The sequence below is a fragment of the Microtus ochrogaster genome, linkage group LG1, assembly GCF_000317375.1.
Source record: "Microtus ochrogaster isolate Prairie Vole_2 linkage group LG1, MicOch1.0, whole genome shotgun sequence".
NCBI classification, from domain to species: domain Eukaryota; kingdom Metazoa; phylum Chordata; class Mammalia; order Rodentia; family Cricetidae; genus Microtus; species Microtus ochrogaster.
The window spans coordinates 3,633,862-3,650,169 of NC_022027.1; the positions used below are offsets into that span (position 1 = coordinate 3,633,862).

Below are 16,308 nucleotides of genomic sequence, written 5' to 3' on the forward strand. Positions count from 1 at the left end.
GGGGGGGGGGGGGACGGGACGACGACGACAAGGGAGCGCTTCACACCCTTACCGCTCCCCAGACCCAAGTGCGGGTGAGGAGGCCTCTCACTCCTGTGAGCCCTCCCCATTAACCAGCTGACTGAATTCCAGGTTAAAGCAGCCTCCCATCTGCAAGGAACAAGACTTTTCCATCACCTGAACCCCCGTGGGCTCTTTGCCACCCTCCCCCGCGCCCCCCTCCTGGGCAGCTCCTGCCTACAACTCCCCAATTCTTGTCCGGGCTCGTCTTTGTGGGCGCCGCGGGGCTCCGGCCCTTTCTGATAGAGGCCTTCGGGGACTCCGCCGACCCGGGCTCTCCCCCTCCCTCCCCGGCACAGTCTGCTGCTCAAACAAAGGAGACCCTCCCCCTCGCCCCTCCCCCACCAGGGCCCCTCCGCTGGGGATGGACACTGCGTTGTCCCCAGAGGCCCGCGAGGAGATGAGGGGAGGGGAGACTCCCTGGCCTGGAGGCGATTTAAATACCGGATTGGGGGAGGTGTGGGGAAACGAGAACAAAGGGGGGCAGAGAGACGTAAGTGATGGGGAGACAACCAGACGCAGAGAGGGCCGCCGAGCAGATGCGGAAGCGGCGAGACCGCGGGCACAAGAGGGGGCGGCTGTGCGCCCCCCCAAGGCGCACAGAGACTGGACCCCTCCCAGTGCCATCCCAGGGGCCCACGTCTGTCGTGCCACCCCCGTAGTTCCCGTGCATCTTGGGGCCCCGCGGGGCGCTCCTGCCTTTGTGCAGACCCTGTCGGGGGAGGGGGGGCCCTAGGCAAGTAAGGCCGCGCAGAGGGCGCCCGAGAGCGCGCGGCGCGCCCCCGCCCCCCGTCTGGCTGCCCCCTGCTTCCCAGCGCGGCGCGCTCTTTGTTTCCGCCCGGGGCCCGGGCCCGAGGGGGCGGTCTGGTGCCAGGGGGCGCGCAGGCGAGGGCGGCGCGCTACCTACGTGTCTTTGTGAAGCAGAGCCAGGCGCTCCTTGGGTACTTTGAGGCGTTGGGACAGCCTTTTGCGCAGCCCTTCCACGGTCTCGTCGTGGGGCACCGACAGGTCGTAGCGAGTCCCCGTGGTGCTGTGGATCGCCAGGGTCATAGGTGAGGCCGACTCCGTGGCTGTACTCAGATCGCAGGCGCCGCCGGGGGCCCCGCGCCGGCAGCTTCGGGCGCCGCCGGGCTGCGGCTCCATCCCCGGCGAGCGCAGGAGGCCTGGGGGCCGCGGGTCGCCTCCAATCCTCGTCGGGACTCCCCCGCCGAAACGAGGTCCTCCTCCACTCTGCGGGTGCTCAGGGACCGGAACAGTGCGTGTGCCCCTTAGGGAAGGTTCCCAACGTTAGCAAGCGAGCCGGCAAGCAAGAATCCGAGTGGTGCTCCGGGGTGGCGTGGGATCCGTGGGTTGTGCCCCGGGGTGGGGTCTACGATCCGGTTTCTTCAAGGGCACGGCGCAGGGAGGGTCCTACAGAAGGGGTCGAGCTATCCCGGCTGGATATCCTCTCGGGTCTTGCTACCCCGCGCGTCCCTTCCCTTAGCAACAGCAGCAGCCGCCGCTCGCAAGATCTGGGGGTGAAAGTACGAAGAAAAAAAAAGTTATCATGTATCAACGTTCCAATGGGCGGGACCACCGCCCCCTCCCATTCACTACTTACTCCGCCGGCCTAGCGGCAGCCAATGAACACACACATATCGCCCAGTCCGTCGCGATCCCGGGCCAATGGGAATCGCCGCAGGGCTACCCCACGTGGCAGCGAGACCCTCCCCCCCTTACCCCGCCCCGTCTCTTCTGCATCCAATGGAGACGCGCAGGGGGTTGGGCTGATGCGGCTCCTGACCCGCCCCCGCGCCCCCACCCGCGCCCAGAGCCATTCATAAGGCCCAGAGTTCTCAACAAAGGGCGGGCGGGCCCGGACCGGAGCCGACCCGAGTTCGAAGATTTGGTACCTCTCTTTCCCCCCAACTACCCTCCGCGCGAGCACAGCCCCCCTTCCTCAAGGGGGAGAGGTCTGGGGAAGAGCCGAGGGCCGACCATTGTTCCTGACTAAGGGAGGAACAGGAAATCGTGGGGCCTCCCCACTGGGTCTGTCCGGGAAGCAACTGCCTGCGGAAGCTGCAGCTTCAGCCCTGAGCCCCGTGGCCAAGGGTCGCGGGCAGGACTCTCAAGACAGGCCAGTCCTCCACCCCGTGGGTGGGTGGGTGGATGCAACGATATTGGAGAACCTGGGCGGGACCCACGGCCTGGGCGGGGCCCTGCAGCTCCGTGACGTGGCTCGGATTAGATCCGTCCCTACCGAACCTGTGCCACTTGGCGTTCCAGCCTAGTCCACCCTTCCCTATTTTTTCTGTGCCCCCCCCCCATCCCGGGTCGGCCCGTTTCTCGAGGTGCGCCCGTCCAAGCCGTGACGTGACGCGGCGTCCCCGGCTGCGCCCGCGCGCGCCCCGCTCCGGGCAGCGGTGAGTCAGCAGCCCCGGCGCGCCCTCTGCAGTCCCCGCCCGGGAGCGCTGCCCGAGTCACGGGGGAGGGGGTGCCGTGCGTTTTGGTCGGGGAAAGGGGCGCAGAGACTTTGAGATCTGCAGGTGGAGAAGCCCCGTTAAGAACCTTTAGATTTTACAAGCGGAGATGTCTAAGACCGCACAAACGGGGAAACTGAGTCTGGATTTGCAACTAGTTCAAGGTCACTGGCTGGAAAGAGGGAGTGCGCGCGCGGGGGGCGGGCGTGGGCTGCGGTCCTGCCAGGGCGGTGTCCATTGCGCGTGGTCCCTCCTACCCCACAAGCTGGGGGGCTCCCCGTCCCAAGGCACCCTAGATGCAGACGGTTCAAAGAACAAAGAGTGGGGCAGCCTAAGGAGTCCACGGAGGGTGGAGACCCTTCTGCCCCTCGTGTAGCCCCGCCCCTACTCACCCGGAGCCGCAGGACGCAGGTCCTGGGTCACCACTGCTCCATATGACCTGCGTGCAGGTCGCGGTGAGAGGTGGCCCTGCCGGTCTGGGGACAGGCGGGCGGCCCCTGAGCCTTTATCCGCGCCGCCTTCCCTGGGGTGGAGTTTGGGCGGGCAAGGGGAGGGGGGCTGGGCGGTGGTGACGCATCTACCCCCCACTCCCCCCTCTTGCTGGCCTGGGGCCGGGACACCCGGCCCTAGGGCTTCACAGCACCCACAGGGCAGTGCCTCGGCCGCTGCGATCGGCTGGGGTAACTCCTCACTCCCCAAGTACTCTGAAACACCTCATATTAGCATGGGGGTGGGGGCTTTCTGGCCTGTTTCCCTGCCCCGCCCCCTTCCCTGCTGCCCTGGTGCTTCCGCCTGGGGGCGCCCGCGTGGGTAAGGGGGGCGGGACGGGAAGGGGTTCCTGAGTCAGCAGCCTGGGTCCAGGAAAACAGGGCAGTGTCACCTGCCAGACAGTGGGGTGTCCCGGACAGCTGCCTGATAGCCTGGCCTCTGCATCCTTTACCGGTGACCTCAGAGGCCATTTTTGTTATGGTTCAACCACCCCTGACCTGCCTAGGCCAGTCAGTCACCTGTGTGACCTCCGTGAGTAGCCCAGTCCCTGACGCACTGTGCTGTGGCCCACGTGGTCAGGGTTTAACCTGTGGGAGTTCTCCCCAGTGCATATGGGTCCCAGGAATGAGCCCAGGTCATCGGCCTTGGTGTTAACAGTTGCCTAGAGAGACTCCACGGGCATCCTGCACCCCCAGTTGTGTGACCCCTGGTCATCACCTCATGAATACATTGACACACACTGGCCTTTGGAGTGCACGCTTACCCACCCTGTGGACCAGGAAAGCAGCCCTTTGGCCAAGGCCACCACTCGAGTGGCCTCAGCGGGAAGGGGGGAGGGGGGGTGTTCCCGAAGGTGGACAGAATGGGGCCAGACCCTTCAAGGTACTCTAGACCCTGCTCTACCACCTCCTGTCCACTTTTCTGGTCTGGCCTTTATCTGGCCTGAGTGTCTCCACCACCCTACCCTGGGGCCCCTCCCAGGCCAGTTCCTTCCTAGGTCTCCTTCCTGCTCTGACTGATCACTCTGGACAGGCATGCTGGGCCCCCAAGCAGGGAGGTGTGCCCCAACACTCCCAGTCCAGAGAACACTTGGAGGCCCAGGAGCTCTGAGGGATGAGCAGGAGTTGGTTGGTTCAGGAAGTAGGGAGACCTTTACCATTCAGAGCTGTAGGTGTGGAGGTCAGAGGTGAGGCTGGCCTCAGGAGGGATCACAGAGAATGTGGTGTGGGCTGGTGGCAGGTGAGGTGGGCTGGCCCTGACAGGACACTTAAGCTGGAAGCTCGTAATAAATGCTGACTAGACTTCCTGCTTCCTAGCTCTTATTCCTATGTCCCTAGGTGTGAAGCCTCAAGACTCAGTGGCTCTTTCCAGGCCCTGCCCTCTGGGCTCTGTCTCAGCCAGCGCAGGCTGTCTTATCCTGAGGCCTGGCCCCAAAGCTCACACCTCCTCTTAGGAGTGGGAGGGTCTGAGCGACGCACACTACAAGGTACACTTTACACTCGTCCAGGCCAGGCCATTCCAAGGGCTCCTGTTGACATCTGCCCAGGCTGTGTCTTTGGTCTGACAGGGTCCCTAATAGTCTTGTCAGCCAAGACCTGGGCTCTCAGCCTGAGAACAGAGTGGAACCTGGGCAGGCCTGCCCGCACACCTCTAAGCCCCCGTGGCTTACCTGGGAATACCCCCAGGCTGCTAATACGTGGAGGGCTCCAGCACATTCATTCCCAGATCAGGCTCATGTGGCCATGGCAAGTCACCCAGAGGGCCCTGATACAACGTGACAGGGTATACTCAGACCCTAGTTGGCATGCTGGTCACCTGTCGAGATGGTTCAGATGACCTCATAATGGCAGGCTCTGACCTTGCTCATCCTCCCATCCCCAAACTGGTGCCCCTCTCAGGCCCCTGAGGAGGACGCAGGTCAGACAGTAACCGGCCATCTAGGGTGAGGGTGGGGTGTAGAAAGGGATGCACTGGTGACACCTCACCCCACCCAAGGCCAAAATGCCTAAGAAGGTACCAACCACACCAGGGACTGGGAAGGTAGCCAGCCAGGCTAGGGCCACCCACAGGTGGGGTGTGTCTAGGGCTGGGCCTCTGTGGGAGCAGGTGGTGCCTGCCTCTTCCCAGAGCCTGTAGGGTGGGGCAGGGGGCCTTAAAGGGAGGGCCTGGCCTAGCTGGTGGTCTGGGTGCTGAGCCTGGCCAGCAGCTGTAGCCACATCCATCATTGCCTGCCCTGCTCTCAATACTTGCCTATTCCACCCAACCCCGCAGGCAGCAGCCCAACAGCCAGCCAGCCTGTGCCCCACCCACTGCTGTCTGCACACTTCTGGGGGCCCAGATACAAGAGCCCCAGGCAGAGGTTGGGGTCCTAGCTTTGTGCTATGCAGAGTCAGAAACCAGAATGCTCAGTTGGTTCCTGGTGTTTAATGGAGGCAGGCTGGGGCAAGCTGACTGTCCAGGAGGCTCTGAGGGGGAAGCAGTGCCAGCTCTCCCAGGCAATGGGGATCCCAGGCTGAGAAGGCTGGGGAAAGACCTCCAAGGCAGGCAAGGCATCAGGACGCTTAAGTCAGCAGTTGGAGCATTGCTGCCCTCTGGTGGCAACTTCAGCAGCAGCCAACTGTCCGGATTTCAGGAAACAAGTTTTCAGCTGCTGGTACCTGCCTCAGTTTCCCTGTGGGTGACAGACATTGCACGCCTACTCCAGGGCCTTCACCAGGGCCTCATTGGCCTCAATACGGATCTGGATCTCAGCCCGAGCTGCCTCATCCGCTGCACCAGACAGCTCCGACTGCGCCTTCTCCAGGTTGGCCCGGGCTGCCTGCAGAGGAGTGGGCCATGGTGAGGGCCAGGCAAGGCCAAGCAAAAAAACATCCACACTCCTGCAAGCTGCCTCCCTACCAGCCAGGGGAATCTTGGGCAGTACCCGCCCCCACCCTGAACCTGCTTCCACATCTGCTCACCCCTAGGTCCAACATGTCCAGCGTCACAGCTTCCTCGGCCAGTAACTGCACTGAGGAGTCCGCGTTCACAGTGATGGAGCCGCTGCTCACTGTGGGAAGAAAGGGCTGAGCAGACCCCTCCCCGGGACACCACAGTCTCTGCCTCTAGTCCAGGGTGACCCCACAGACTGGCGATGAGGTCCAGCTGTGGCTCGAGCACACCTGTCATCCCAGGCCCTGGGAGGCACCAGTGTAAAAGAGGCGCTGGGGCCAAGGCTCAGCTGGCAGTACACCTGCCCGTCATGTAAAAGGCCCTGGGCTCAGTCCTCAGCGTGGCAGAAACCTGTCACCCCCAGCACTCAGGAGGTGGAGGGGAGGATCAGGGGCTCAGAGTCAGCCTGGGCATAGGAAACCCTTCCCTAAAAACAAAAAAAGGAAAGGAACAGGAAGGCCCAGGGCCCCTTGGGAGAAGCAGCACCTACTGTGCTCATGGGAAAGCCAGGCCTGGCCAGAGCTGCCTGTAAACCTAATGCTGGGGAGTGGACCGGGCAGTGACGCGGCTCTTGGTCAGGGGGATACTCCAGTCCCTCTCTGAGAGGAGTTAAGACAGTGCCTTTACGTGTGTGTACAACACATACACCCTTCTCGTCCTCACCCCCACCCTGCCACTTGCCCATACCAACTATATAGAGTGGTAAGGATGGAGCCCTTGGCTAGAATCCCCCAGGGATGGCTGCAGGTGGCTCCCCTGTCTAGAATGCTTCTCACTGCCCTGGGCTCCAGCCTTAGTACTGCTAAATACTAAGATATGAGAAGAGACGAGACCTCTCCTTCATCTGGAGAAGGGGTGACATGAGAGAAAACCATCCACCCGGAAACATAGGTCCTTCAGACTGGCTCCTTCCTACACCAAAGCTGACCTACCCTGAAGCAAGTTCCTCAACAGCCACCTGTATGTCTCTTCCTTTGTCAGCTGAGGTCTCTCTGTGCCCCAGATGGCCGCATCTTGGTCTCCGTGAGCTGCGCAAGTCTTTCCTTTGCTTTCTCCATGACCTGTGGGGATCTGAGCCTCTATTCATTCACCCTGGGCCACACTCACCAAAGTACTTAGTTGTGGTGCCGTCTTCGGCATGGACCACCACCAGCCCAGGCCGTAGGACCTGCAGCGTGGGAACGTGGGATGCCAGGATGCCAAAGGCTCCAGTCAGCGTAGGCACATCCACCTGACGGACGTTGGCACTGTCAAAGAACACCTGCAAGAGAGTGTAGAGCTTGGAAGTGGGCATTACCCGGTGCCCCGAGACAGGGCTTTCCTGTAGGACGATGGGCCACAGACGCCACCTAGTGCCCACAGTAGACTTGGCTTGCTCACCTGGGAAATGGGATGTCTAAGCAGTGTCGAGATGACTGAAAGAGGGCAATGCTGGGCACGATGCTAATCTTGGAGATGGGGTTTCTGGGAAAACCTAAGGCTGTCCTCCCTCCTCAAGAGTTGCTATACAAGGCTGAACAGTGCAAGAACACCCTAGGTGGCCTTGTGAGGAGGCCAAGTGCAGTTGGCAGAACCTTGGCTAGGGCCTGCGGAGTGCAGGGTTTTGGGTTCAGGTGAACATTTTGGGACAAGTAGCTTGGGTCAGTCCCAGGCGACCCTTCAGTGGCAGGATCTGGGCCTAGCCAATCACTAAGAACAGCTCCGGATGTGGGTACTGGTGACTCCTCCATGGGTAGAGAGGAGGATCCTTGTGACCCCCAAGGGGATGGCTCTGTCCGTGGTTCAGATGAATCCTACGGTTCAGGTAACACCACCTAAGTCTTGGTTCATAAGGCCTAGAATACAGTGATCCACCCAAGAATGGGGCTTGGATGACCTGTATCAAGGTGTAGGGCATGTAGTCCAGGGGACACTACCTTAGAGGGCAAAATCCGGGGTTCAGGTATAGGCGAACCCCCAAGTGGTGGAGTCTTAGGCACGCGTAAAGTTTCCGTCAAGGGGCGGAGTCTGGGTAGGGGGTCATGCGGCCCCCGTGGGGGTAGAACTTGAGGCTCAATAGAGGTGACCCCACATGGGTCAAGTCGGAGACTTGGAGACCCAGGGGGCTGTGAATTCGCACCTGCGTCGGAGAGGCGAAGGTGAAGGACATCTGTCCGGGCCCGGCGGCGGGGGCCGGTGCTGCAGCGGCCTCGGCGTAGGCACGCGCCTGGAGTATCAGGCGGCGCAGTGGAGTACGGCGAAGCAGTGCGGCGGGCAGCATGGCGGCGAGAGCGACAACGGACTTTGGTGGCGCGGTTAGCGGACACACTGGGACAGAGAGGCGGCCTTGAGGGAGGGCGAGGAGGACGACGACGCGCGCGGAGCCTGCTGGGAGGCGCAGTTCCCACAAGTACGCAGGCGTGCACTACAATTCCCGGTAGGTCGCGGGCGGGGCAGAGCGCTCTAGGCATTCTGGGAGGTTTAGTTTGCCTTAGCAACACCTCCTGCAATGCTGCCTAGGAATGGGTGAAGCCTAGTCAGTGTGGTTTATTCTGGGAATTGTAGTTTTCTTCGCCTTCAAATTGCAAATGACGCCTTCGGTTAGGCTGGTCTGCAACCGTACACCTGCTCGCAGGAGGGGACGTTTACATTGAAGGGATGCCCGCTTGATGACAAGTGCATTCGAGGTAAAAAAGAAGCAAACCTGTAATATGTTGGGAGATAATTAAAATTTAGACTACCAGCCAGGTGTGGTGGCACACTCCTGCAAATCCCAGCTTTCGGGAGGCCGACAGAGGAGGATCACCGAATTTCACGACACACAGTAAGAACCTATTTCCAAAAGTGCACCAGAATACGTTTTTAAAAACCAAATTTATGCCAGGTGTAGTTAATCACAGTTCTCCGGAGGCTGAGGCAAGCGGGGCTTCTATGCGTTCAAGACTTTCCAGGTCTACATAATGGAAACATGTCTAAAAATAAATAAATAAATAAATAAAGACAAATTTATGATTCCGGCTAAGGTGCATGCTGGAGAGAGGTCGTATCTAGAGAGGGGAGGCGGGCAATTGAGATAACAGAGCGGCATGTACCCCGGAGCCGGCAGAGGGCGCGCGAAGCCTGGAGATGTTCTTGCTCTTCTCCGCAGTCCCCGCCCTCCCTGCGGGCCTCCGCCCCCAAGCGCCGTGACGCAGGAAAGCGTGCGCGGGCGGCGGTGGGGCGCTCCATTGACGTCTATTATGTTTGCGCAGCCTCGCTCTCGGCCATGACGTCACCACCCCGCCCCCGCAATCACGCAGGTGCCAACCCCTGCTGAGCTCTTGGTGCCCATACCACCCCATGTTGGATCACAAAAAATGCAGGTTTAGGGTTGGTGGGTGTACAGTAGGGAAATCGTTGGCTTGATTTAAAGGATTCAGTGTTGAACCTTAAGGAAGCAGCTGGCAGCTAGAGGGTAGTGGTTACTCTTGAACCCGGGGTCTGGCAGATGAGAATGTGATTCCTTTTGTGATTCTCCAAATTCTAGACTCTGGGCCTCAGATCCAAGCAATAGCCTAGCAGTCATGGCCTCAATCAAGCGCCACGAGAGACATCGGATTCCCAATCCCTATAACTGGGACACTTTCCTGGGCAGTGGGCGGCAAGAAACTCCACTCCTTTCTCCAGATGCTTCCTGTACGAATGTTCCAGCTCTTAAACACACATCCCCATCCCAGAACCCCATATCGATCCAATGCTCCAAGAAGCAAGAACCCAAACCTAGGACATGCGTGTCCTGTCCTGTTCTGTCCACCAGACATGGCCACTGTACTTCATCGAACGAGTCTTTTTGAAAAACTAAACCCAGGGTGCTGGAGAGAGTACTACTTTTCCAGAGTACTTGAGTTCCATTCCCAGTGTACATAGGGACCCGCTAACGGCTGCCTGCAGCTGCAGCTTCAGAAGACCTATCCTTTTCTGGTGTGTGCGCACATGTGCACGCACACACGAAGCACACACACATAGAGAATTTAGTATTAAATTCGGGAGCGGTGACACTCCTGAGCATAAGAGGCAGCCTGCTCTATCTACATAGTGACTTGCAGACAAGAATCCCTGTGTCAATACCCTTCACTAAATCAAAGGAGGCTGGTGTCCCAGAGATCAGTGTAAGGCGCCCACCTACAAGACAGACTCTTCCACCGGTAGGTCCTGGGAGTGTGGGCTTAGAATGGGACAGATCCTGGGTGGGAACCCGAACATCAACAGGAAGAAAAGATAATTGGTTGCAAGGGATTGTCTGGAATGGGTCATTTCATTACAGACCTCTATAGATGCAAGTTAAAATTCTTCCTACAGTAGCCGGGTGATGGTGGCGCACGCCTTTAATCCCAGCACTCGAGAGGCAGAGGCGGGCGGATCTCTGTGAGTTCGAGACCAGCCTGGTCTACAGAGCTAGTTCCAGGACAGGCTCCAAAGCCACAGAGAAACCCTGTCTTGAAAAACCAAAAAACAAAACCAAAACCAAAAACATTCATTTAGTTAGTGGGCAAGGAGGCAGCAAATATTCGGACGTAGAAGGACAACTTGTGGGAGTAGGTATTCTTACCCTGTGGGACCCAGCGATGGACCACAGGTCCTTGGGCTTGGCTGCAGGCACCCTTGTCTGTTGAGCTATCGCGCCACACACTTCTTCTGGTGGAGAAGGGTTCTCAGGCATCTCAAGCTGGCCTAGAATTCTGTGTCGTTTGATTGGCCTTGCACTCCTGATTCCCTTGATTTCATATCCCAGATGCAGGTGTGCACCATCACAACCAGTTTTGTGTGCAAGTTCTGAGCTGTGTGGTTATCATTGGATATCTGGGGTGTAGGGGAACGAAGCCAGGCGTGTGGGAGAAAAATGTACATAGACCTCACGGCTTGTAGACTACGGGGATCTACATACTGGAATTGAGCACCCCAGTGGCAGGTGAGAAACTAGACAGCCTAGGGTCCCCCAGACTTGAGATACCCAGTGTTAGGGGAGGGGGAAGGACGCACTGCGCCCACGCACAATGTTCCGGGACACTGCAGCACCAGGTAAGCTGAGTCGTGCAGCGGTGCGGGGGGTGGGGGGGGCGGGGCCGCCCGGGCGCGAGAGGGGGCGCCCGGAGCTCAGGCTCCGCCCCCCGCCCCCGCCAGAAGGGAAGTGGAGGCGGTGGCCAGCACGCAGCGAGCCAGACGCGGCGGCGAGAGCGACGGGGGCGGTCAGGCTGCGGGACCGGGCGGTTACCCGGTGCACCGAGCCAGGGGCCTGAGCGGGCGCACCGCCAACGCAGTCACGTGCGCTGCCCCTCCTCTCTCGCACACCTCCTCCGCGCGCCGCGCTCTCCATTCATAAATTCTCCGCCGGCTCCGCGGCCACCGAGCTCCAGAGCCAACCGGGAGCGTCGTGCATCCGCCACCCGCCCTCCCGCCGCCCATGGGCCGCACGCCCCGGCGCTGAGGTAGGCGCGGCGGGCCCTGGCGCACAGGGACGGGCGGGGACGGGCGGGCGGATGCGCGGCCAGGGGATGGCGACCAGCTCCCGGGCACGTCCTGACCCACCAGTCCTGCCGCGCGCGATCGCGCGTGGCTTCGGGGAGGGAGCGGAAAGTGGGAAAGGCTTGAGCCGCCCTGCACCCCGCGTACCGTCGGCAGCTCGGAGAGGGAGCCCGCCCGTGCGGCCCTCTGCTTCAGTTTACCCTAGTGACAGAGCGAGAGCAGTGTCGCCATGGCCTCCTGGATCCGCATGAACCTGGCATCGGGTCCTCGGGGGGGGGGGGCTTCCTGTAGGGACCCCTTGTCTACGCTGGCGTCCTCGCTGGCCCTCATGACTCCACCTTATTCGCCTTGGATCTTCACCATCTTCCTGTCACTCTCATCACCATCCTTACCATGCCCCACCCCCCTGCAGCCTGAATTCATTGCCCGACCTACATTAGCGCCCCTTGCCGCCGGCCAAAATTGTTGCCTGCCGTTCTCAGCCCCAGAGCGCTGAGGATACGTAACCTTCCTTGGGGGGGGGGGGGGCACATTCGTTTTATCTGGGTCTACGTCTCCCCAAAACTCCCTTGCGGTCCGAAAGCACTGGCGACGCTGGAGCCTGCGAGCTCTTTTTCGATGGGGTTAGGTATTTGCGTGCTCAAGCTCGTTATGGAACTAGGGATGGCTGGCCAGAGCGGCCCCTGACACCCCAGAATCCTCTCCATTTTCTGAATGAGTCAGGTGGAATTTTGAGCAGCCCCTTCCTGAATGTTGCTCCCCACCCCAATCCGAAACATGCCCTAGCCTCAGTTTCCCCACGCTCCTGGCGGAGGAGCCATCTTGGCCGCGGCTCGGGGCGCCCCTGCGGGCGTCCTCCCCCGCGCCCCCGCCCGCCTCCCTCTGCCTGGCAACCCGCCCCCCGGCGCGGCCCTGCGCACCGTCGCCATGGGAACCAGATTTTTCAGGCCAGGAACAGATGAGCGTCTTTTGTCCTTTCCACTCCCACCAGTGTGGGGCACGGGGACCATTCCCTCTGGAGTCGTGACTTGGGTGTGTGTGGGGGGGTCACTGGTGCAGCCCCTCTCTCGGGTGCGTTGCCTTCAGTTCCTTTTCTATCCCCTGAGACCCTGAGACCCGAAGGACACCTGGGATCTCGACAGAATGTACTCTGGGACTTCATGTCCCCTTCTTCCAAGGGTGATTTCCCTTTCCTGGGCATGGCTGGGCTACCTTGCTGGGCCGGCCGCACCGGCCAGCCAGGGAGGTGGCTGGGATGTAGGAGAGGCACTTGTACACAGACACACACGCACTCACTCCTGCGCACGCGCGCGATGCCACCTTCTATGTGATAAAGATGGCGAAAGAGAGGTCCTGGGAAAAAAGCCCTGGCTCCAGGCGCCCTAGGGAGTGGGTGTGTGTGTGGGGGGGTGTGGCTCACATTGCCCCACCTGTCCATGAGTCACAACAGTGACGGCAGCTGCTGCTCTTGCACGGGGATGATGGGGGCTGACTTGCAGGGGCTCCTGTGGGGAGGGGCTGGCAGAGCTGAGCCTGAGCTGGTTCTATGCCCTACCTGTAGCCTCAAAATGCAGCCCACGGCCACCATGGCCACAGAGGCCACTACCACCGCCACAGTTGCCCTGACGACTTCGTGGGACAATGCTACCAGCCGCCCCACGGTGGGTGGTGACTCCTGGAAGTGGGGGTGGGGTGGAATAGAAAGCCCTCCTGACACTTCTCATCCCGTGCACCTGACCCCCTCCCCTCAGGCGGAGCCCGACCCCATCTTGGACAACTATGTGCTGCTGGTGGTGGTGATGTCGCTGTTCATCGGGGGCACGCTGGTGGTGCTATCTGGCGTTCTTCTGCTCTGCAAACGCTGCTGGGAGGTGCACCAGCGCTTCAACAGGTGCATACCCAGGGAACCTCTTTGTGACACGCCCAGGTGGTGCCTACAGAGCCCCACAAGTGGGGATCCCCATCACCGCTCACTCCTCGCCTTCTTACTCAGGGCCATGGATGAAGCAGAGAAGACCACCACTACTTACCTGGACAACGGCACCCACCCTATACAAGGTGAGGGGCCCGCGTGGTCCGCAGCATCCTTAGCTGCACTTGACTGTGCCTCCCGCCGCGCCCCGCCCCTCGGCCCCCTGCCCGCCCCCTCGGGCCGCCTGACGGTCTGTCTGTCTGTCTCCCCCACCAGACTGGGCGCAGTTCGAGTCCGACTCATCTCTGTTTCCTTAACGCCCAGGCGTAGGTGCGCACAGGCGCGTGCTGAGAGCGAGTGAGTGTGTGAGCGGATGAGCGAGTGCCCGCCGCCCCGCCCAGCCCGCCCTGTCCTGCCCTCACTCGGCCCGCGCCCCCCTCCCGACCCACCCCTGCCCAGCAGCCTGCCTGGCAGCAAGACACGCGCGGCCCACCCGGGGCCCACCCTCTCTTGACTCTCCTCACAGACCCCGACTGCAGGGGGGAAGACCCCGAGAGCCAGGACACGGAGACAGAGCGCTTCCTAGCCACCAGCTCCACCGGCCGCCGCGTGTCCTTCAATGAGGCTGCCCTGTTTGAACAGAGCCGCAAGGCTCAGGACAAGGGCCGCCGGTGAGGGAAGCCAGGGGGAGGTCACAGCTTGGTGCTGAAAGCTGGGGACCCTGGCTCAGGTCTCTTGGTGTGGGCTGGCAGGGAGGTAATAGAGAGTAAGTATCATATTAAGGTATAAGCTATGGTTAATGTGTTGAGCACACTGCAGACGGAGACAGGAGGATTACCGGAGTTATTTTTAAACGTTTATTTATGTGTTTCTGTGTGTTTATGTACACGGTGGTGCAAGTGTCCATAGAGGCCAGGAGAGGGCGTCAGATCTCCCTGGAGCTAGAATTGAAGGTGGTTCTGAGTAACCCAGTATGGGTCCAGGAAACCAACTCAGGTCCTTTGCAAGAGTAGTAGGTGCTATTAACGCCCGAGCCATTGCTCCAGCTCTGATTGTTGCAAATCTGAGGCCTGACTGGCCCACATAGAAAGAACCATGGCTGGCATGGGTACATGCGTTTCAAGACCTGCCTTCAAAGGGAAACGCCAGGTATGGTAGTGTGTACCTGTATCGCCAGCCCGTGGCCAGCAGAGGCAGGAGGATTGCTGTGAAGTTCAAGGCCAGCCAAGGCTTGAGAGTGGTACCTCAAAGAACAAAAACAAACAAACAAAAACCCAAAAGGGGGATGTTGAGTGTGGCAAGAGACAGAGGCAGAGGGTGCTCTGTGAGTTCAAGGCTAGCCTGGTCTACACAGAGACCTGATCTAGAAAAGTGAATCAGCAGTGGTCCCAGTACCTGGTAGACAGAGGGAGGCAAGGGAATCAGAAGTTTAAAGTCATCCTTGAATGGGGAATAGATGGTAAAATAGATGTTCCGCTAAGGGCTGTCAAGAGCTGATTGTCGGGGGTCCCCCAACATAGGTATACCCTGACAGAGGGGGACTTCCATCACCTCAAGAATGCCCGTCTCACCCACCTCCACCTACCGCCCCTCAAGATCGCTACTATCCATGAGTGTGACCCGGGCGAGGCCAGCTCAGTGGCGACACCCCACCCAGCTACCACCCCTAAAGACAGCTTGGCTATTTTCCAGGTAAGGGTCAGTGCTGCAGCCAGCCCTGGTCCTTGGCAGAATGGTGGTGGGTACCAAGTGGAGTCCTGACAGGCTGGGGTGGGGAAGTGGGACCTCCCCCTCACCTCTTGTCCTCTCTCAACCCCTCTATCTCACAGCCCCCCGGGAAGGCCCTCACTGGCCACGCAGTGGGTCCCAGCTCTGCCCTGCCAGGTGATCCCTACAACTCTGTGGACTTCTCGGAGATCAGCCCCTCTGGCTCCAGCGACTCTGGGGAGGGCACCTCGGTGAGGAGGGTCCCCTGTAAGAGTCAGGCTGGTGGGGAGGGTGCTCAGCTCCTCTCCAGCCCAGGGAAGAGAACTAGACAGGGTCCAGGAGGGCAGAGCCAGCCTGAAAGAGGAAGCTAGAAGGGTGATCCCTTGCTTAGTGGGGACCCAGGGGGGACTCCATGCCTGACAATCATCCCTGCCTCCCCCCACATTCCCCAGTTAGATGCAGGTGCCAGGGGTGCCAAGGCTGCCGGGCCTGGGCCTGAGGCAGCACCTGGGGAGATGGGCACAGGCTCCTCGGGGCCAGGCACTGTGCTGCAATTCTTCACACGGCTACGCCGCCATGCCAGCCTGGATGGGGCTAGCCCCTACTTCAAAGTCAAGAAATGGAAGCTGGAGTCCAGCCAGAGAGCGTCCAGTCTGGACACGAGAGGTAAGGCACCCCAGAGTGACCGTGACTGCCAGGGGCCATCTGGATGGAGGCCTGGCAAATGGGCAGGAATTCCCAGGGCTTGCGTGTCTCCTAGGCAGGTGACCATCCTGTAACTTGTGACCCAAGGCTGAGTGTCCACCCTACATTCCCAGGACGTGTGTGCACTGGTGTGGTGCTCCCCGTCAGCTGTCCACAGCTTCCTGGACCTCCTTTGGCCTGGTTAGGCTTTGGCTTTATTAGAACAGTCACAGGGCCTGTAGCGGGTAAGGCCCCGGCTTCCACCTCCAATACCACATAAACCCAGTGTGGTACTGCATGCCTCGGCACTCAGGAGGACAGTAATTCAGAGCTAGCCTCAGCTACGTAGTAGGCTTGAGGCTACCCTTGGCTACATGACTACATGAGAGCCTGCCTCAAAAAAAAAAAAAAGGTGGGGGGCAGTATTGCACTAATTCTAGGATCTGTGAATGGCTGTTTGTTGTGAGACAGTCTGTGTGGCCCAGACAGACCTTGAGCTCCGGGTAACCCTCCCGGTTGCAGGGAATCACAGACACAAAACTACCCAGCTAATCCCTCTGCACTCTTTTTTTTTTTTTTTTTTTT

General features: G+C 60.1%; 3 protein-coding genes across 7 annotated transcripts in view; 1 reads left to right on the plus strand and 2 right to left on the minus strand.

The window, feature by feature from the left end:
• Positions 1 to 3,130, minus strand: part of Midn (midnolin) — a 9,896-nt gene extending 6,766 nt beyond the window's left edge. Inside the window, exons 1-2 of one of the 5 annotated variants that reach the window (XM_013350713.2) lie at positions 2,912 to 3,130; positions 968 to 1,571 (exon numbers count right to left, since the gene is read on the minus strand). In XM_013350713.2, coding sequence (XP_013206167.1) covers positions 968 to 1,203 — 236 coding nt within the window. In that variant the 5' untranslated portion in view covers positions 1,204 to 1,571; positions 2,912 to 3,130. Of the gene's footprint in view, positions 1 to 967; positions 1,572 to 1,660; positions 1,684 to 2,911 lie in introns of those variants that run through there. The other 4 variants (XM_005359075.3, XM_005359076.3, XM_005359077.3 and 1 more) reach the window with 4 other exon arrangements.
• Positions 3,131 to 5,412: 2,282 nt separating this feature from the next.
• Atp5f1d (ATP synthase F1 subunit delta) lies at positions 5,413 to 8,327 on the minus strand. The gene is made up of 4 exons (XM_005359078.3): positions 8,059 to 8,327; positions 7,047 to 7,200; positions 5,969 to 6,057; positions 5,413 to 5,826 (listed from the first exon to the last, which is right to left on the minus strand). Exons 1-4 carry the CDS (start codon positions 8,197 to 8,199, stop codon positions 5,704 to 5,706), a joined length of 507 nt encoding a protein of 168 aa, XP_005359135.1. The 5' UTR covers positions 8,200 to 8,327; the 3' UTR covers positions 5,413 to 5,703.
• A 2,772-nt stretch (positions 8,328 to 11,099) lies between these two features.
• Positions 11,100 to 16,308, plus strand: part of Cbarp (CACN subunit beta associated regulatory protein) — an 8,770-nt gene continuing 3,561 nt past the window's right edge. Inside the window, exons 1-8 of the mRNA XM_005359082.3 lie at positions 11,100 to 11,383; positions 12,982 to 13,081; positions 13,172 to 13,311; positions 13,414 to 13,478; positions 13,859 to 14,003; positions 14,853 to 15,024; positions 15,162 to 15,290; positions 15,492 to 15,705. Coding sequence (XP_005359139.1) covers positions 12,989 to 13,081; positions 13,172 to 13,311; positions 13,414 to 13,478; positions 13,859 to 14,003; positions 14,853 to 15,024; positions 15,162 to 15,290; positions 15,492 to 15,705 — 958 coding nt within the window. The 5' untranslated portion in view covers positions 11,100 to 11,383; positions 12,982 to 12,988. The remainder of the gene's footprint in view (positions 11,384 to 12,981; positions 13,082 to 13,171; positions 13,312 to 13,413; positions 13,479 to 13,858; positions 14,004 to 14,852; positions 15,025 to 15,161; positions 15,291 to 15,491; positions 15,706 to 16,308) is intronic.